Raw genomic sequence first — 21,670 nt, forward strand, 5'->3', positions numbered from 1 at the left:
GGGGGAAAAGGACCAGTAACAAAAGGTTCCTTCTTAAGTGGAATGTGGGAAGCTTCCTCCATCTCTGGCTTCCGTTTAACTGGTAGTTTTATGTGAATATGTCCAGTTTTTGGATTAATTACTAGTTGTTTCTGTTTCGGGTTCATGTTAGAAGGTGGGACGTCGAAAAGAAGCTCCTAGGATGGGGGAGGAGCTGTTTTGGCTATCGGCGCCAGAATTTTCGGTGCAGAAGGTTTGAGTGGCAAGTGTTTCGGATCCGAAGATTTAGGTTTGGATGCCGAAGGGATGGGCACGATGGCGTGCTTGGATTACGGTGCCGAAGTTTTCGGTTCTGTGCCGGAATGGAGCCGACCCCATCCCGAGATGGAAGGCTTTGTTGTGTGTTTTGGTGCCAAGCCCGAAGGCGGGGCGTCCGAAACCGGTTCTCGCAGTCGACCTTGGCCCGAAGGCAGAGTAGGGACTGTAGCCTTTTTGTTCGGCATATTTTGGGGCAGGGGAGTATCAGTATTCCCTGCAGAAAGTCCTCTTCCATGTCGGAATCTTCGGCTCCTTGTGAGTTGAAGGCTTCATAATCAGAATCTTCTCCGAAGAGAGCCGGTGCAGAGCCACTTTGCTGGTGCATTTCGTGACGTCAAACTCGACAATCAAGGAGCGTCTTCTGGGATCAAAAAGATTGTCACGCGCCACAGTCCTGTTCATTATGTTCGGGGATGGACACAAGTTGCACACTTCATGCAAATCGATGCGCAGATCTTTAGTGCGACACACGGGACAGAATTTGAACGGAGTCCATTTTATCTACTGCGAGCTGACCAGACGCGGTTAGGCCCAACGGCCCACCACTAATTTTCCGATTAAAGAATTTGAACCGATACGATACGCGGATAATGGAAATCGCGATTGAGAAACAATACCGTTGAGGGTAATGGATTGCGCACCGAGGGGAACCCGAGAAACGGAGTTGAACCGGAGCACAGCAATTCACGTCCGAACCCGATGGCGGAAAAAACAATGTAACAATGGAGTTGATGCCCATGCGCACTATCATCGAAAGGAGGAGTCACCTACCTTGTGACTGGCAAAGACTTCTTTGAAGAAAATGCAACAGGTCTTGCCTTTGATTCAGTTAAAGCCATTTGCTTTGCTAATGCTATTGTACAGCAAAACAAATGGCTTTAACCTAATAAAAGGCGAGACCTATTGCATTTTCAATGCAATGCAATTTTCAACAATCTAGCCATTTTTATATTTAAAAAAAACAGTAATTCACAGCAACAATGTCATCATCTCCGTTAATAAAGTGTCTCAAAACCCTTGGTTTGTGCAGTAACAACCGTCTGCCGAGCCATATTACAGTCAACAAATCTTCCAGTAATTATCCAGCTGACTGGGTACAAGCGCGAGAGACAATGTGTACTGGGGGTCAGAGGTCATCTGAAGGGCGGTGGGGTTAGTTGTTGGCACAGAAGGGCGAGGCAGGTATCCCCAGAAGCTAAGCGAGATCTGGCCTATTCCCATATGTGAGTCTCCCCCTACCTCCCGCCCCACAGTTTGCTGCAACAAGAGCAGTAACATTAAGATATGCCCACCCGTCCGCATGCCAGGCTGAGTGCACGCCCCAGGGCATCTTCTGTGACCTTGTATGGTCCTTTGATCCCCTGCACGGCCTCTGGGGGGGTGCAGGGCGTCTGAAACAGGTCTGGGAGGCAGTGAAAGCGGCGTGTAAACAGAGGCCCCGCCTTCTGATCCTGAACCCCAGACCCTCAAGGGCCAGGAGCAGGGGCTTATGCAGCATTTTTTGTGACTGAGCGGCATAAAAACCCGCTCTGAAATCCCAGCGCCCCGACTAGGGCGCATTTTGTGATAGTGGGCGTACGACTTTGTCACTACTGCACCTCAGAGTTGGCTCGGCTTGTGCGCCAAGAAGTGAACAGGATCCTCGAGGCGAGGACTCCAGAGTCGGACAGACGAGATGACACAAGGCCCGTTCCAAGCAGGGGCAATGCCAGTGTGTCCTGTGCCCCAGAGCAAGGAAGCCCCCCTGGCCACTGGTTGTATTGTGAAATGCAAAACCCAGGGTTTGCCTCTGGGACCCAGCACCTATGGAAGCCGGGCCTAGTGGCTTAGCCTTAGTGAGACTAATGCGTCCACTGTAGGGGCATGGCTTTGACCTCATGGATGGTCACAGGTTCAATCCTGGCGGGTCCACTCAGCCTTTCATCCTTCTGCGGTCGATAAAATTAGTACCATCGAGTTGGGTTAACAATAAACATCTGTTATTAAGTAACACATGTTAATTTAAAGGAAGCTATGTCCAGCCTCCCATGACTTATACAGTGCCAACACGTTCTGGTGCTTAAACCTCGCCCCGTGCACAGCTGGCCTCCAGAACAGGAGGAAACAGACATGTAAATATCAGTTTCACAACACGACTGACGCAAATAAAAGTGCGGCTTTCAATGACCTCACGTGATGAAAGACGGAGCCTATCTTTGACAAGATCCCACCCTGCAGGGCTGGTGGTTTAGGATGTCTCAGCTCACAGCCTCACACCCTATCCATCTGTGCGGTCTCACTTCTAAGGCGTTTACCTGCCTGCCGTAGAACACGGTGGACTACAAACCCCAGGGTGCACTACGTAAAGTACGTCAGGCAGGGTTGGTCCGGTCTTAAAAGTCTCCAAATGTTGATCCCTTTTATTGAAACAATTGAAATAAAAGGCTTTGGCGCCCCACGAACTCCTCAGGTGGCAGCAGAAAAACCAGGAGGGGCTAATTCTATATGGTGAAGTTATGCGGCATCAGTGCTTGCCTTTCATTCAGAGACATCTGTCACTATGTAATTAAGTTACATTTAGAGTGATTGTAAGTGTATGCCAGGACACACAATCTTTACATCCTGGTTGTCAGTCTGCCCTTCTGGTCACCACTTGTATCACCCTTAACCCCAGAGCTCCCAGACCGGCTTGTTTCGAAACGGGAACTTCTGGCATCTTTGTTAGCTTTGCATGCTGGTACTTGTAGTGTCACTCGTCCCATTAGTTCCCTATGCATGCAGGACCGCAGCTACCAGCATATGGTGACATGAGCAGGTTTAGTAACTGTCACACCTGACAGCGGATACCTGGAGGGCCCTGGGGTCACACAGGCCCTTAACATAATACAGCAGAAACGACATGAAAAGAGCAAGTGTGAGTCTGGCGGGTAAAGCCGGAGACAGCGGCGCATCGTCCCCCCCAACAACCCCTCTCAGGCGGGGCCCGACCTCTGCCGCCCACCCCCTCCTTTGCAGCAGTTTTGTTAGGTTCACAAAACACAAAAGGTACACACCTCTCACCTCATAACATAACTCTCCGATGAGACAAGCAAACACCACAACCCCACTCCACTGATAACACAACCCTCAGACGAGACAAGCACACAACCCCACCTACCTCATGACAACCCCCAGACGAGACAAGCACACAACACAACCCCACTCACTTAATGACACAACCCCCAGACGAGACAAACACACAACAATTAAGCATTGTACAGAGTTAAAATAAATGTACTATAAACAAAAAAGTGTGTCGGAAGCAATAAAGGGGAGAATGTCACGCCGCTGGTAAAAGATCAAATCCCGGCGGGCGTGGCTAAAAGGAGACAGGGTGGCAACAAGCAGCGATTGACATGACTTGCATGCAATCATTGCACTGCCTTGAGCATGATTCGGGACCCCGAACGACGCGCACGAATCAACACTGAAGACGGAGCTGGGACGAGGCTTCTTGGAATCGTATAGATTCCAAAAAGCCTCGTAAGACGAGAGCAGCGCATGCGCTGCTTACGTCACACGAGACCTAAAAACAAAGTGCAAGCATCCGGACCCAACACCAGACTTATGCAAAGCATGCGATCTACAGCTCACAAGCCTCGAACACTTGCTTTCTACCTACCTTGAATGCACCAGGGACCTTGGGGAGTTGTAGGTTGATAACAGTCGAGAAATGCTCTTCCCTGAATTCACACTTGCAGTTCAGAAACAGAGGGACTTATTCCTGTAAGCTACACGCAAGCTTAGAACCCTTGGTGTCCAATACTCCATGCTTTACACCGCATGTTTGCAGATCATCACTGATCGGGGAACAAAGTTCTTATTGGAGTCGGGTGAGGTATGGAACTAGCTGGAACTGAACCCTGGGACACGAGGGCATAGTCAATACCCTCGAAATCGGCTCCGGAACAGAAGGGGGAAGGAGTGAATCTCCCACTTCAGACCAGGCACACAAGGACTGCCAAAGTGCTGCCAAACTCATGATTTCCAGCCCTGATTGCCACTCACAGAGGAGGGGGCTCTGTCTAGCAGACCTGATGCAGAATCGGAGTCTGATTCTACTTTTCACTCCAACTGGAGCTGGGACCCGCCCGAGGTCACCCCTCAGACTGCAGAAATTGTCCATTGACATAGTGTCTCCTTGAAATTGTTTCCCTATTTGTTATACATTTTACATTTTGTGTCTCCCTGATTATTTCTCCTTTTCCCTTCTCCGCTTCTATAGAGGGCTGTTTGTTTACATGAAATGTTAGGGGGACCCCCCTTACATGGACCTTAGGGGTTCTTCTCGTTTTTCTTATGGTCGTGAGTGGGAGTACCTTGTCAGGGATCCCTTGCCCTTCCAGGGGAACTGTCTCACTTCTACCACCCCTCAGCTTATACTGTAGGTGTACTTCTCAGCTACCAAACTGTTCAGTTGTATGCTCTTTTTTAGGTTTGGATGGGGGGGTCATTACCTTCCTGTCCTGGGCAGGCAGTTTTGGATCGTTTTGTTGTTTGTTTGGGTTTCCTGGGGTCCCGCAACTAGCTACTCCTACCCCTCCCCCCGTTTGGATATGAATATGCAGCTTTCTCCTGATACTGTATATGGGCAGGTTGCCCTTTAGCATTGTTTAATGGTGGATGATAATCATAATTACAAATTCCTCACCTGAAATGTCAGGGGCCTGCATGGCATGGTTAAGCATTACAAGATATTAACGTATCTGAAATGAAGGGGGATCCATGTAGCTTTGCTGCAAGGAACTCACTAGAACGATGAAGAGGGGGCTGCCCTCTGCAAGAGATTGTGAGGGCAAGGAGTGTATACTATCTACCTGGTGTTCCGTTCCAGCTTACCAATAGCATGGTTGATACGGAGGGGGGATATTCGGTCTTAACGGGCAGCTTGGATGGCCAAGCTATGTCCTTTGTTAACGTATATACTCCAAATGTGAACCAAGGTTTATTTTTGGATACCCTGTCACAGTTGTTAGCCCCATTGTTACCGCAGGCGCTTATCATGGGTGGGGATTTCAACTGGGTGGATCGTTCCTACCCCCCACTCTGCGACTCCTCTTCAGTTCGATTAGCCTGGAGGCTCCCTGCTTGGCAGGGCCACTGTGGACTGATCGACTGCTGGCGTCATCGTCACCCTCAAGATCGAGATTATTTCTTCCATTCCGCCATGCACGCACTGCATGTGCGCCTGGATTCCTTTTTATGCTCTCTGGACATATTCTCCATTGAGTACCTCGCTGGAACTATATCCAATCCTTATCCCCTGTTGCAGATTCTGAAATGGGGTGGGACATGCAGTTACATTTCGAGTTTGTGCCTTAATGCATTAAGTTTGGAAGACCCCATGTTTCGACACGATTAGAGAGGGCATTCAGAATTATTTTGATGAGAAAGCTGGCTCTGCTTCCTCCTTGCTTGTGGAATGGGAATCCTTTAAAGTTGTCATTAGGGGGCAGTGTTTGTCTGCGGGGGTCCAGAAGACCCTATTGCAAGATATTGTCAACCATGAATGGGCCTTAAGGAATCTAGTGCATATGCTTCCAGAAAGACCGGATGTGAACTCCAAACAATACTCACCAATACACCCAAGGGGACATAAATAACTCCTTTGCAGGCTTCTACTCTCACTTATATGCGGCTCAAGAAGCAAAGCAAGATTGTACTGGTAATGATTGGTTCACCACTTTACCGCCCAGTGAGCTGACCCGGGAGGAAAGGGAAGACATTACAATTGTCTGAATCGGGCGCCATCTTAGAGAGAGGCAGCCCTTTTTATACTCATTTTATGATTGATCCTTTTTCCCCTTTGAGTTCCTAGTATATCGCACCTCGCAGGGGAGCCTGAAAGTTGAGAAGGGGGTTGCTGGACTCCAGTTACCTTTCATTTCTCCCACCATTTTTCCGCGCTGCAAAAGCGCTGTGCTTGGCACACACTCCTCTCCATGACGGGCTATTGGAGCATTTTACCCTAAGGAACGCCTAAGGAAAGCCCTTCAGTGCCTGTCCGTGCCTGGGCCTGGCCTAGGGCCCGCCCCCCTGGCCGCCTGGACCCGCTAGGAGCGCCCCAGAAGACCTATTCAAGAGAGAGACACTCCTAGCACTCAAACCTCATGTTAAGGGCCAGAAATGCCAATGCCCGGGCACCGCTGCGCCGTGTACCATTCAATCTTGATGCCACGTTTGCAACACAAGAATTATTGACTTAAGACCCCAAGGGGCAGGAAAGGTAACAACTAACAGAATAGTGGGAGGGACTAATAAAGATGGGGCACTGAGTCCCAAAGTCAGCTGTGCTATGATCAATTCTAGGTCATTGGTAAAACATCACATTGAATTTTCTGAGTTTATTGGTACTGACCAAGCAGACTTAGTTGTCACTGAAACCTGGGACAATCAGAACTAAGGCAAAGAGATGGCAGTGGCTGTACCTACAGGCGACACCATCTTTAGGCTAGATAAACCTCACAAAAAGGAGGAGCAATAGCAGTTATTCTTCATGACACCTTCAGTGCGGTATTTACACAGGCCTCGTCGGATGTGTACAAAGCTCTTTTGTTTAATACTGAACTAGCCAAAACTCAACCCTTTAATGGACTTTTGATTTACCAACCGACTGGGCTGAGAAGCCCTTTCATCCAGGACATAGTAATTTTTGGAATCCTCTACTACAAAATCAGATTTTACTCTGTTAGGAGATTTCAACTTTCACCTTGAGAACTAGTTGGACCCTGATACAAAACTGCTAGTTGACAGTATGACTTGCTTTGGTTTTGTTCAACTAGTAGCTGGCCCGACGCATTTGGCGGGGTATACACTCAACGGAGTGTTTACTAACAATACCTTTTCTCTTGCCCAACCACACTTCCCTTAACCTGGACAGACCGTAATGCATTCCTCTGGGAAATGATGCTTCCCAGTAAATCTCCTCTTACTAAAGTGACTAAGACATCTGTTGTCTTCCGTGCATGGCACAGTGTTCAGGGCCCAGAGCTGGGCTTGCTTCTTGCTGGCTCCCAGACAGAAAAAATGACTGATATGGATACAAAGGCTGCAAAGTTTTTAGGATGGCTGCATGCTGCTCTCACTAAATTGGCTCCTGCTAAACTGAAAACATCAGAAGATGTAAGTTCACTGCATCTTGGTTTAACGACCCCCTGAGGGTGGCTAAACAAGGATGTGGCAGGCGAGAGAAAATGGAGGAGAGACTATGATCCCCTAGAAAGAGACCAATACAAATCCTGGATTGTACAGTACAAGAAACTCTTACTGATGGAAAAATCTGCCTTCTTTACTGAACAAATAAAGTCGGCCAGTAATTCAACAAAAGGCACAATTTCAAGCTGTCACTATCTCTCTGCTCCAGCTATCTGCAATGCAGCAGGAGGAAGTCAAGCATTTTGCAATTCAATGGCAAATTTTTTCCAACCAACACTGTAGGTCTTGGGGGGGGTTGGGAGGGGTGGCACGCAAAACTGCATTTCCACCAACGTATGAAGCTAAACCTACACTTGCTCAAAACCCCCACTATCCATAAGCTACCGAACAGTATTTTACAGAGAATTAAGCCTCAGTAAATTCAGCAGAGGTGCTGTGGGAGGCATACAAACCAATAATCAGAAGTCAAGAAATATCCCTAGAGATAGGGCACAAAAGAGATGAAAGGGCGCAAATAGAAGCTATTGAAAAAGACATAAGCACACTTGAGACCCAACTTAAAAACACATTTATCCCTGACGCTTCCCATAGACTAACCCTCATTGTGAGGTCGCTAGGCGGGAGGCCCCTGGGGCACGGACAACAACTCTCCGAGTCTATGAATATGGCGACAAGGCCGGAAGGCTCATAGCCTGGCTAGATAGGAGAGAAAGGGCAAACAACTGGGTACACAAACTACATTCCAAAGAGGGTGAAGCCATAACTAACAAGGTAGAGATAGTAGAAGAGTTAGCCACATATTATGAACAGCTGTACTCCCCGTCCAGGAATGTGACCTCAGAGGAGTGCCGAGAGTTCCTACAAGACATCCCACTGCGACTCTCACGACGGCAGACAAGTCCCAACTTAAGAAAGACATAACCCAAAAGGAAGTAATACAGAAAATTCACTGACTAAAACGGGACAAGCTTTAGGGCCCAACAGCTTACCAGTGGAACTCTACAAACATAATGCTACGAAACTAGCTTTGTATTTGCTCGGGATGTGGTACGAAAGTAGAGATTGGGGTATCCTCCAGAGGGACCAATGCACGGCCACAATTATAGTCATCCATAAAGCTGGGAAACCCACAGAAGATTGTGCCTCATATAGGCCCATATCGCTCCTTAATGTTGATACTCAAGTACTGGCACCCTGTCTCTTAAAGTAATTACAGGATTGGTTCACCCTGATCAATCCAGATTCATGACGGGGAGAAGCACTGCACCTAATCTCAGGAGACTATGGTGTACTAGGTAGAGCGCAATGTATACAGAAAGATGCAGTGATCCTGTCCCTGGACGCCCGTATGGCTGGTGATACCATAGAATGGCCCTATCTCTTTGAAGTGCTGCAAAAACTTGCGTTTGGACCGCAGTTCCTCGACTCAGTGTGCCTCCTCTACACAGAACCACTCGCCCAGGTGGCGGTCAGTGGAGAAACCTTCAAAACTTTCAGACTGCGGTGTGGCACCCGTCGGGGGTATACACTCTCGCCCCACCTGTTGGCCAAGGTCCTGGAGCCACTCGACGCATGGATACGAGCGGATCCAATATTGCGAGGACTCCACTGGGCCCCTCAGCGGGAGGACAGGATATCGCTTTATGTGGATGATATTCTGCTCTACTTGGCGGATCCCAGACGCTCCTTGGCCCGAGTCACTAATAGAATAGTGAACTTTGGGAAAATCTCTGGATACACAATTCATTGGGTGAACTCACTACTGTTTACACGACACGGAAACCCGCCTGTGCTCCCCAGAGGCTGTGCCATATGAATCACTACCGATGGCTTCTTATACTTCGGAATCTTTTGCACCACAGACCCCGCCCTATTTTATTCCAAAAATCTGATCCCACCACTAGAACGGATGAAGGCAGATGTCCAACATTGGAGGTCTATGCCACTATCTATTCTCGTGTGGGCAGCCCATTTCGAAATAATGACTCCACTGCGTCATACCATCCTACTGGAGGGCTGGGGTAACAAAAATGAATGAGACATGGGAAACATCGATAACCCCAATGCCGAAATGGTGCCTCCTGAACATATGGGAGGAAATACCCATCACAACAATGGGAAAAATATGAAGTTGGGCCTGGTTGTCGCCAAACGCAACATTGCTTGCAACTGGGGAGTGGCAGCGCCCCCACGTCTTAAAGACTGGGAAAGGACATGGACACATATTGTGGCAATAAAGACAGTTTATACAAATAGAGGATGCCCCGGGAAATAGGCGAAAGTGTGGGGTAAATGGAAAGACGTGCAGGGAGGGTTGTGTACACTGCCACACCCCCCGTGAAGGGAGACTAGCGGAGATACACAAGGAGGGGGAAAGTCTCACGAATCGATAATGCTGTGCCACTCAATCAAATTGTCGCCTGATCTAATTCCAATGTGTTGTCATTCAGTGCAGTATTGTATTGTTTAGTTTCACTGTATATCCACTTCCTTTCTTTTTCCTTTCCTTCCCCTTTACCCTTTTCTATTCTCAATAAAAAAAAAAAAAATTTAAATAAAGGGGGTGGGAGGGAACTGTAGGTAATCTTGAACACATTTACCTCCACTGGTTGTACTTACCAGATCAGCAATGAGGCCAATATTGGGATCTCAGATAAGTCAAACTTGCCGAATTCGCAGCACTAACAGAGGGTTAAGTCAGACTGGCTATTTCCAAGACAAAATTGGGATCTCCGCTAGATCCCTGTCCACCCAATATTTTTTTTACCTAGTCCCGATGTAGTGGTCCTGGGTCTGGCTAAAATCTTCAATGACGTGTTTAGTTCAGGCATGTTTCCAAGGCAGTAGAAGGCTGCTTCAGTTTTTCCACTGTTGAAGAAACCCAACTTGAATGAGAAGGACCCTAACAACTATCGTCTCATATCTAGGCTTCCCCTCCCAGCAAAGCTGGTGGAAAAAGCCATGAACATTCAGTTGGACGCTTTACTGGAGAACAATGGCCTGCTCGATGACACACAGTTTGGTTTCCATAGTGGGCACAGTACAGAATCAGCACTTAATGCGGCCATGGAGGAGAACAGGGCCTCTGTGGATAAGGGAGACAATGCTGCCCTTATCCTGCTCAATCTATCTGCAGCATTTAAAACGGTCAGTCAGGACCTTCTGATTGACTGGTAGCAGAGCTTGGGGATCCAGGGTGCAGCTCTTAACCTATGACAATCTTTCCACACAGATCGTATTCAATCAGTTACTTTTAAAGACTTCACATTAGAAACCTTTACACTGCCATTTGGGGTACCACAGGGCCCATCAATGAGCCCAACATTTGTCAATCTCTACGCTACCCCCCTGGCAGCTTTAATCAAATCATTCGGGTTGTTGCTGGCTTCTTTCTCCAACACCACCCAGATTATGGTTTGGTTATCTGATAAGGGTCCTGACATGAGCAACATCTTTAGGAGCTGCATTAGTGCAGTGAGCCTCTGGATGGACAAAACTGTATTAAGATAATTCGTCCAAGACTGAAGTTATCTTGTTTGGTAATAACCCCTCTTTTTAGTCCCCCGTCTGATGGCCTGATAAACTAGGCACACTTCTGATACAGTTTAAGAAGGTAAAGAACCTGGGCGTCCTGGTTGATGACAGATTGATGTACAAAGAGCAAGTTATCTCTACATCTTTTTTTTCCCTGCGAATCATGAAGAATTTAGAAAATTGCTCAATTCCTACCATTTTACATATTAAAGGCTGTCATCGTTGCATTTTTTCCCAGCTAGAGTAGACTACTGCAATGATTTATATCTAAGTTTGCCAAAACAATCTTTGAATAAACTGCAAATTCTGCAACCCTCAGCAGCTCGGATGCTGATGCAGGTCCCCAGATTTGGTTTGGCCTCGGAAGCTATTAGCAGATTACACTGATTACCCATGAACACGCGCGTAGTCTTCAAGGGCCTGTGTATGGCATACAAAGCACTTCATGGTCTTGTCCCCACCTATCTTAGAGTAAGGTTTAGATGGTATCAGCCCGGCAGGACTCTTCGCTCGAGCTCTGCTAGAGACTTGGTAGTTCCCTCCTGAAAACTGGCCACCTTGGGAGGCAGGAGTTTTGTCATCTGTACGACCCAAAATTGGAACTGTTTGCCTCTGAAGCTAAAAAGAGCCACCTCTGCTATAGAGTTCAGGAAGCTACTAAAGACCTGGCTGTTCAGTCACAACTAGCTATTGTTGTGATCTATTAACCGGTCATTGGTAGCGCCTGTACGTCTACGGGCATAAGATGCGTTCTACAATTTATTAAAATCAAATCAGAGGGAGTGATCTGGGCCGAAGTCCAAGTCATCGCCCATGGGAAGGTTCCAGGAACAGATGGCCTACCGGTGGAGTTGTATGCCGCCTATCCTGACATCTTTCCACCCCCCCCCCATTCCTTAGTGGCCTTGTACCAACATGTACTCGCTGTCAAGACACTACCCACCCTATGAGAGGCCCTTATTGTCCCTCTACTCAAGTCGGGGAAGCCTGCCACAGATGTGACTGTCTACTGACCTTTATCAATGGTGAACATCGATAATAAGATTCTTGGCGGCATGCTGGCACACCACTTACTTCCTCACGTCTGGAATATTCCACACTGATCAGTCCAGATTTATAATAGGCCGCTCCATGGCTCTTAATGTCAGGCAGCTTCTGGCGAACCTCGGGGAGGATCCGCAGCTGCAGAAATGGGCGAGGTGCATGTTCGTGGACATAGAGAAAGCGTCCGATAGCAGGACTGCGACTACCTCCATGCTGTCATGTTTCAGATGGGCTTGGAGCCTCGATTTGTTCGCTGGACCTTTTTACTATATACGAACCCGGTCGCCAGAATACATACTGGATGCACAATCTCGTGTGAAGGGGCTTGGTACCCGCCAGTGCTGCCCACGGTCACCGTTTCTTTTTGCACTCACAGCAGAGCCATTTGCATGCAGGGAGCATAGTGGTCTGCCTTTTACTGGTATTCAGGCCCGCAGGGTGTCCCATTTTATTTTCCTTTACGCAGATGACATAATGCTTTACCTGCGCAACCCGTGCACAGACCTGGAGAGGGCAGCACGATTCCTTTCAGCCTTTAGCCTCCGGGTGAACTGGATAAAAACTAGCCCGTTTTCGATCTGTGAAGACAGTGGGGAGCTCCCAGACTTGGGTGACATGTGCTGGCATCAGACTGTGGTGAAGTACCTGGGGGCACTGACCTATTGAGACTCTCCCTAACCTCATAGAGGGCAAAATAGGAACTACGATGACTACTATGTGTGAGAGCATGAGATTTTGGAAGCCCTTGCCTCTCTCGGTTATGGACCACATTGCTGTAGCCAATATGGTGGCGTTGCCTTGCCTTCTGTATTTTTTTTTTGCAGTAGTCTCACTGGTGATACCACGTGCCACATTCCGAGATCTCGATTCCATCCTTATTGATCTCATCTAGAATAAGGGGCTGCGGAGTGTTGCCTTGGCTAAACTGCAGTGAGCTATGAGGGACGGTGGGATGAAGGACCCTGACTTTTATTCATACTACTTAGCAGCTCAGTTACAAAGGTTCATAGGCTGATTCCCAAGGAGACACAAACCTGGGTTACTGCAATTGCCGAAACCTCCTGACTCGTGGCAACCATAGACCCTCATACTCAATCCGAAGCGAGCCGCCCATACGGGTCGCCATGAATGAAAGGTCCTCAGGACATTTTGGATGCGGGTTCTTAGCCAGGCACGGCTGCGTCACTGTATTCTCAGAGTTTGTCTCTGCAAGCACTGATCACACAACTACAAGGGGTAGAGAAGGGGAGTTTATTTTAGTGGGAGGCAGCTGGGTTGTATATAGTGGGCGCGTTATATGCTGATGGTGTATTGCGTCAGTTCAATGATTTATGCGCGGAATAGGATATCCTGACGGGGCAATTCTTGTTAAATGGTACACTGGTTGCGGCTTTAATTGCGATCTGGGGAGGGCACGGTGCAGAATCCAAGCTTCTTCATAGCTGTTGCTTCCTGTGCGACACTTCTAATACTCGTCGACTGGTCTTAGGTTTATATACTACCCTACGGGAGGACAACTGTTCCCCTCTAACGGTGCATCAGGATTGCTGAGAGAAGGATCTAGGGGCCTCATTATCGGATGAGGACTGGACCAAAATGTGGGAAGTGACGCCTAAAATCTTCTGGAATGCCTGTTTTAAATAAATCAATTTTTACTTCCTCCACTGGGCGTACCTCACACTCTTGAAACTTAATGTGTATTTTCCACTTATCTCACCTGACTGTCTACACTTTTGTGTTGATGCAGGGGATATTCTTCACATGCATTAGGGGTGCCCCCAGCTGACCCATTATTGGCCTGAAGTGGTGCACATACTAGTAGAGACCACAGACGGTACCCTGACTCCTACACCCCACCTTTGTCTACTGGGCCTCTATCCTCACCCTGCTAAATACAGAGTCACCAGCCGGTTTATAGACCTGGCCTTGGTGCTGGCTAAGCCCAGAATCATTCTGCTATGGAAACATGCTGAGGGTCCCCAGCTTGAGGGCTGGAAGATGGACGTGGTGAGCTGAGCGACATAGGAAGGGATTGTTTTGCTCCGTGAGGAGCACCAGGGCGGGGGACCCATAGAGTTTGCGAGAGCATGGGATGCTGTGCTGGCTGACTTTCACAGGAACGAGAATGAGAGTATGGCTGGCGCCTCTGACTAGATGTTCCTCAAGTGGGCTATATCTACCAGGTACTTAATAGAATGATATTTAAGCTTCTAGATTGGATTGTGGCTCCTTTAAACCCCCGTAGTTCGCTCATACAAGACATGGCTCATGGAGTACCAATGGAGGGCTGCCTACCTATAGAACAGATCTTTGGTTTAACTTAGGGGAAGTGGGTGCTGCCACGGGTAGGGATTACTTTACTGTTAACCTACTGTTTGTTTGCTGTTTTTATCCATCATTATTAGATCTCACTAAATTCTGATTTTCATATCAGTTAAATGCTTGGATATGGGCGTGATATGTTGATAATTGCTTTTATGATAATCTCAAAATCCACAGTAACTATTGTATTATTGATAATCTTTCTCTCCTCTTGGTGCAGTGATATGTATTACGCAAACAACTAAGCTGAGGGTTTATGTTTATACCAATGAATATTTGTTTAAAAAAATGAAAGATCTGCACAAGCATCACCAGAAGTCTGTTTAAAGTTGTGTTCTCAATCCATCAAATACACAGCTCCTGTAGTATAATTATATTCAGTATATCGTATCTTAAGGCCTTGATACTTTATGAAACATATAATTAGTTATGAATTATGTTCTCATTCATAGTACAGGTTGTGTAACAAACCATTTGCCCAAATCGTTTGATATATCTTTAAACATCCTCTACTTTCATATATTTCTCTTTCTGCCGTACAATACCACTCCAAATGTATAAGCTACTCACAAATTTTCGGTGTTATTCTCCTACCCCATAAATCACACCTTATTTATTCTGTTAACAGCCAGTCGTACATCGCACACAATCAGTTTATGTTTAGGAGCAGCTTGGTCCCCATTTCTCAAACAACATTATTTTAACCCCTTCAGCGCGGCGCGGATTTCCGCGCTGTGCTGAAGGTTCTTTGCGCGGGCGGGGCCATGACGGAGCGGTTCCGTCATGCGCACAGCGCAACCGACGCGCATGACGGAACCGCTCCGTCATGCGCATCGAAAGGGTTAACAGTTTGATCAATTTCAGTCTAAATCCATCACCAAAGGTATTCTACGTCACAGCGTAGTATACAAGTGATTAAAAGTCGACAGTCCAAGAGAGACATGGCATACGGAAAAGAAATAGGTTTGTGAACGATCAGTAGATGAACCCCACTAGTTAAAGATAATTTTACGAAGAATCTTATAAAAAGTTAGCATGCGGTTAAGCATTGAATACATGCATGCCAAGAAGAGAAAACCTTTGAGTAGAATGTACCTCTATAGTTGAGACAATAATAGGCTCAACTATACACGAACATTCTAATTGAAGTTTGAGATTAGTGAACATAAGCGTGTTACTTAGGTCACAGATTTCACAGTCCGTCCCTACATGATTACATTGGACCGGAAACAAGCATCCTGGGACCGGTTTCGGAGTAACAGCTGATATGGGGTGTTACCCCAAAACCAGTCCCAGGATGCTTGTTTCTGGTCCAGGGAAGACATGGCTTGGCAGGTCGGGTTGGACTGTTCCCATGAGGCACAGGGTCAAAACTGATTTGCATATAGCTGTCTGAACTGGGGTGGCGAAGTGAACTAAAGAATAATGATGGATTCAACCCAGATCTGTGACTGGGGATAAGTGTTTGAAAAGTTTCAGTACTCCGTCCATCATCTCCTTGTGTTTGCTTTTCAAACAATGAAATAAAGTTGTAGATTGTTTTTGAGAGCCATTTAACTTTTTTTTTTTTTTAATGTAAAAAACAAAAAAGCTACCTTGATCAGAACCAAGTCTCTTCAGATCTTCCTGATAAGCTTTCAGGGCAGCTTCCTCCATGGCAGCAAATTCCTTTGTAGCCTTTGCTTCCTCTTTGGCCTTCTCCATACTTTTTTGTTTAATCTACAAATCAAAAATAAATTAGGCCCAATTCAATTAACTGTGAAACAATTTTTGCTAGTAAACCAAATCTTTAAATGGCTACGATACCTCGCTGATTTTGTTAGCCACATTTTCTTTATGATTTTTTCCTCTTTCGTGAAAATCGATACTCTTCACAAAGAAAAAGAAAAAAAAGTTAAACAACAAGCAGAAATATCTCACAATACAAGGCGGATCATTACCCCAACATTATAGCTGTAGTGTGGGAAAGACCTCAACAACTGACAAACAGATCAGCATGATCCTTATCACTGAGAAATCCTAGGCCCCAACTAATGAGAAGGACTTTTGACATAACTGGCAGAGAAACGGTCTTCAGGTCGGAATTGCAATACCTTGCTAGACTGATACTACAAAATTGTAACAGAGGGTATGTTTGGGGGCAAGAGTCTCTTTCCTTCTACAATACCAGAAAAAGCTCATGACTGCTCTGCTTATAGCACACCTAACCTAGTGCAACTAAGCCTGTGTGCACACCACAAAGACAAACTCTACCAAGCCACCATCGTCTACTCTGAACTCCTCTCCTACTAGGCCTTGTCTCCACATTTCCATCTCCCCAATCCTCTTGAATCTCATCTAAACTCCCCCTGAACTGACGCTTCTCCAACACACATCAGTGATGATGTAAATCCCTCCTTGTTCTGTGTGTAGCACATTGCTTCCAGAGCTACCTATTCGTATTTTTAGTAACTCAAAGATAGATAGATAGATAGATAGATAGATAGATAGATAGATAGATAGATAGATAGATAGATAGATAGATAGATAGATAGATAGATAGATATAGATAATGAATTTGGGAATCCCTGTCAATGGTGAATAATGTATTTGTTAGACAAAAATAACAATATTAATAAAACGTAAAAGCCAGGCGTTGCAAATTGTTATTTTTAAATTGTTTATATAGTTGAAGCTATTTTGTTTTTTAAAAGGTTTACTAATATCTTTTACATTAGAGTGTGTGTAAAACATACACTGCTTTCTCCAGTCAGTAGATGGGCAGCCTTCACCATGAGCAAGGACAAGAACAGATAAAAGAATGGGAGAAATTGCTGCTTTAGATCCATGCACCTGGTTAAGTGAAGCAACGAAACATGTGTTCTTATGAATGCCAGCACAGGTCATTTTCTTGATCACTCTTTCCTCAGAGTGACTGAAAGCTGAGGGCATGCAGGCAAGCTTATAGGCGATGAAAATAAACAGCGAAAAGTGGCTCTACAGCAGTGGAGGGGCCATCGCTACCAAACTTTCTAACCTGAGATTAAAACCAAATGCAGGAGGTCATGTCCTGCACCATCAACACAGACATTTTGCAATTGAATGGAGGGTTTAACACATTGGGAGCCATTTCTGATGCTCCAGGAAGGCCATGGTGCTGAAGTTCCTGATACCAGAGGTACTGGAGAGGGACCTACAGACATCTGAGGTAGGGTTGACAAAAGTGGTGAGTAAACCCAGAAAGTTTTGATGAGAGCAGAGAAAGGAGAAGGGGCCCTGCTGGTAAAAAAAACAAGTTGCCCTGAGCGAAGTGCAGCAGGATGGCCCCAATAAGAACTTGTGACTTTTCAGAAGGTTAACATATTCCTAGACCTTACTAGGGGGCACGCTAGTGAAGAGGAAGACACTACAGCTAATATGCAGAGAATTTGTGAAGTTGGGTCATAGGAGTCTTTATGGCGTCCAGCTAAAATAAAAGCAGATCATGTATCTTTTGAATCTCAAGACGCACAGCATTACTTTGAATAGAAAATCAATCCGAAATATAGCATGGTATGATTTCTCACTTGTTTTATGTTGCTTGCTCATGTGTATGACCTTACAAATTATATGATACCTATAACTGTAGGTTGTGGAGAGGGTGCTGGTTGTGTGTACCAGTTGGGTGAATACTTATTATTTGGACGAAATTTAAGTTTGTTTTTTTGCCCAGCTTTCTAATCCGCTTCCCACTATCCTCTAACCTCCCTGGTGACCCCAGGACCACTGCTTTGTTTCCATAATCTCATATCGGACATGTTCCTCAGCTTCTAATGTTTAATGTCATTCATTTACCTTTTTAGCCTCGTATGTGATATGGTGTAAGATGAATAACCTGTATTAGAGGCATTTAGTGGTGTTACTTGTTTTTGCTATTTAATGGCTCAGTAAAGGGTTTTTAAGCTAAACAATATGCCCGGGGACCAAGTTCTTTTGACTTTAAAGCACACCCATTCTATTCAAGAAGACACAAGCAAATCCCTAGTTTTAATGATTCTAACAGTGACATTCATTTCTGAGCAAGTATCCTGAATTTAAATTAAGTACACTTCAAACAATTCCAAACTTTTTCTTTTACATTCCATGTTAAAATAGTGACAACTGATTTACTGACCACGAAAATTGTAATCTGTCCTGGTAGAACTGATCAATAAAGCAGATCCAAATGGTTTTGTTGCAAAATGATTGCAGTTCTAATAGGGGACATTCTACTTTCCAGGCAGCCTCCACATATGCCTGAACCAGTTGTCATCTTCACAAAAGCTGCTCCTTTCTTGTTTCAAGTCCTGTTGATATGGCTTGTGCCACCTAAACACTGGAGCGAGCACTGTTCAGATGCTCAGGCTCCACCGTTCAATTCGCTTAATGAATACATTTATTTTTCAAATAAACGGGCAAATCCACAAGATTCCTAAATTGCAAGCTGGGTCAATTCATTAAAAATGTATCCTTACTGGCAGGTCATGGAATACATTGTAGAGGATAGCCACATTTCTCCAAAACAGGTAACTCGCCAAAGGTAATTAAGGACACAAAGGGCTAAAAAGAAAAAAAATGGTTGAAAGGGTTACTTACCTGTCAAAATAGATGGCAGCTATAAGACGTTTGTGGATTCACATGCTGATGCTGGTCCAGAAATGCGCCAATTTTATTTGGTTTCCATTTAGGCATCAACAAGTAGGTGGGAAGTAGTGCCATGCCCCTATGGCATCAGATGTAGCCTCACACTACCTCTGTGCGTGGACACCATCTTCAAATTCTTTTTATCCCTTTGGTGAAATTTGCTGTCCTGGCATATACCGTTTGTTCAAATTCGTACATCTGTTGAGGGGGGAGGGGGGGGGAAGGCTCGCAGTGGAATCCAGAAGTCTTCAAGCTACAAAACGTTTCTTCCAGGTAAGTAACCTTTTCATTTTGCAGTGCGACTCTTGGATTCACATGTTCTGCATAGATTATGCTGTGGTATTTTCTTCACTTGGGAGGATGGGTTGTAGTGATTGTGTGTCTGAAGATAGATGTCCTACCCTCAGGTAGGAGAGAAGGTTCCAAGACACTTATCTGCAGACACTTCTTAGCAGGTATATCCATACATTTTTGTTTCATAAATTTATGGAGGGAGGATTTTAAGGATGCCATGCAAATGTCGTTCATAGACATGTTAGCTAGGAAAGTTAACGTGGCCCCTTTTATGGTCTCACATCAGCCAAGACATTTTATTTCACTAAAATGTTATGTATGATATCCTTACAGGAATTTTCAGCCATCCCTCATCACCCATTGGTCTGTTATTTTGTTATTCATATTTTTCTACCACCCTCTACAGCGTAAGGCATGGGCCAGTCCACTTTAGTCAATGTTTAACTTCACTGCGAGTGACTGCATTCTTTCCTTGCACAAGAAGCACATACTCACACAAAGAAGTTCCTGTAAGTGCCAGTGGCAATATGTGCTTTTTGAGACTTAAAAAAGGTTTTTTTGCATTTGCATGTTTTTTTTTCTTAGATTGATGAGTGCCCAGCAGCTTTCCCAACAATAAAGATCTGCAAAAATGGTAGCAAAACAAGTATAAGAAAACTAAAAACCTAGCAGCGAACGCCAGACCTATTGGCTTTTGCCAATGCCCGTTTCCTCTTGAAATGTGTTCTTGGTTTCCTATTCAACGGTTTCACCACCAGATTATAGCATATTCATAAAGAATATTCTAGCGATGGCTCCTTCAGTGATCATTCATCTATTATTTGCGGATGTAAATGAGTTAAAGAATGTATTTCACTTACAGTTCTTTGCTGTTTCTTCCTTTTCAGTAATACATTATGAACCTTCTTACACCTAGCATGTTAAGGGATCTCTCTGCCCACATTTTTGGCTGTTGTACATGGAAGTGAGATATTGTGGAATGGTACTCATGAACACAAACCTGTCTGTCAGTATGGTTCTTGAACAGTGAGTGCGTGTTTTATTAGATTTTATCACAATACATCTTGTAGCACATCATAACAAAAACTATTTCAGAGCTTACATTTGTGACCGTCATAGGAAATGGGCAAGAGTAAGTGGTTCAGTATATCATAAACAGCCTTTAATAAACAATGTCAACTTCAGATCACAGTTGAGTCACTCTTCATTCATTTTGTCAACTCTCTTTCTCATGGTGATTCTCCCCTGGTCTCATTGTGCACCTATTCCTACTGTGTTTCAGTGTGTGGCTCTTCACCCTCTCTACTCTTGTGTGCTAATGAGTGGGCAGGCGACAGGGTCTGAAATAGGGACCTCTCCTCCCCAGAGCAGCAAGGGACATGGTCTGGGGCATCACAGACAAACTCAGACAAGCAGCATCCCATGTGTGCACCCCTATAGTCTGCTTATTCCCTATTCTTCCGATGGGGTACTATGCAGTAGTTGCAACTCTTGCAATTTATTCTCTCATAGTCCCGCTATGGGAATTCTGCCAACTCCCTGATTTCTTCTCTCCTTAGTGCCTCTGCCTCTTCCCTACCCCATTTCAATGTTGCCGCCCACCAGTGATGTTCACTCGGGAGAGTATGGGTCTTCCAATTCATTGCTATTGAGCGGCGCTTTATAAGTAGCGCCAGGGCAATGAATTGGGTGGTCACCTTTTGGGACTTCTTTAGTCTGTATAGGCCTTCCATTGCCCCTCCAATATGTGCAAGTCCGTACGACCCGATCTTGAATTAGATTCTTGACCCTTTCCTTGTACTGTTCTGGAAGATCTTGCATGAGGTCTTCTGTTCCCTCTCACTGCTGATAGCTGTATCTTCTTAGGAGGGCACAGGAGCTGGCAGTTCTCCATTGAGTGGCCGCTAACGTTTCCATCTAACTTTCTATCGCTATGAATTTATCTTACTTACCTGATAATTGCCCAGTGAACGCAGAGGCACTTGCTCTATTTCTTGCAAGTAACAGCATGATGGAATTGGCTGGTGCATTGTTTTTAATGTAAATTAGGTCCTATGTGAAGGGGTTATATTTTCCCTCGAATTCCGCACCCTGGAATCGCGAGCTGATCCGTTACCCGAGACCGCTCTTCAACCAATCCTGCTATTTTAGCGTTATCCGTGCGATCCAAGTTCCCGCCGTTCCCTCAGCGGGTCCTTCTCCTCGAGTAACTTCGTACTGAGGTCCTTTTGACATATACATTTACTCCCGTACAGCCCTGATGAGTCACAACAGCTACACGTTGTGACGAAACACGTGTCGGCTGATCAATTTCTTTTGTACATTGAACTGAAATTTTTCATTAAAAAGGAATCTTGCACACAAC

At 45.6% G+C, this 21,670-nt stretch overlaps 1 protein-coding gene across 3 annotated transcripts in view; it reads right to left on the reverse strand.

Annotated features, from left to right (window-relative positions):
• Nucleotides 1-21,670, reverse strand: part of WBP4 (WW domain binding protein 4) — a 304,942-nt gene that overhangs the window by 195,552 nt on the left and 87,720 nt on the right. For all 3 annotated transcript variants that reach the window (XM_085621969.1, XM_085621967.1, XM_085621968.1), the window contains exons 3-4: nt 16,177-16,239; nt 15,966-16,089 (exon numbers count right to left, since the gene is read on the reverse strand). In XM_085621969.1, coding sequence (XP_085478095.1) covers nt 15,966-16,074 — 109 coding nt within the window. In that variant the 5' untranslated portion in view covers nt 16,075-16,089; nt 16,177-16,239. The remainder of the gene's footprint in view (nt 1-15,965; nt 16,090-16,176; nt 16,240-21,670) is intronic.

The sequence above is a fragment of the Triturus cristatus genome, chromosome 8 (assembly GCF_964204655.1).
Source record: "Triturus cristatus chromosome 8, aTriCri1.1, whole genome shotgun sequence".
Lineage (NCBI taxonomy): Eukaryota > Metazoa > Chordata > Amphibia > Caudata > Salamandridae > Triturus > Triturus cristatus.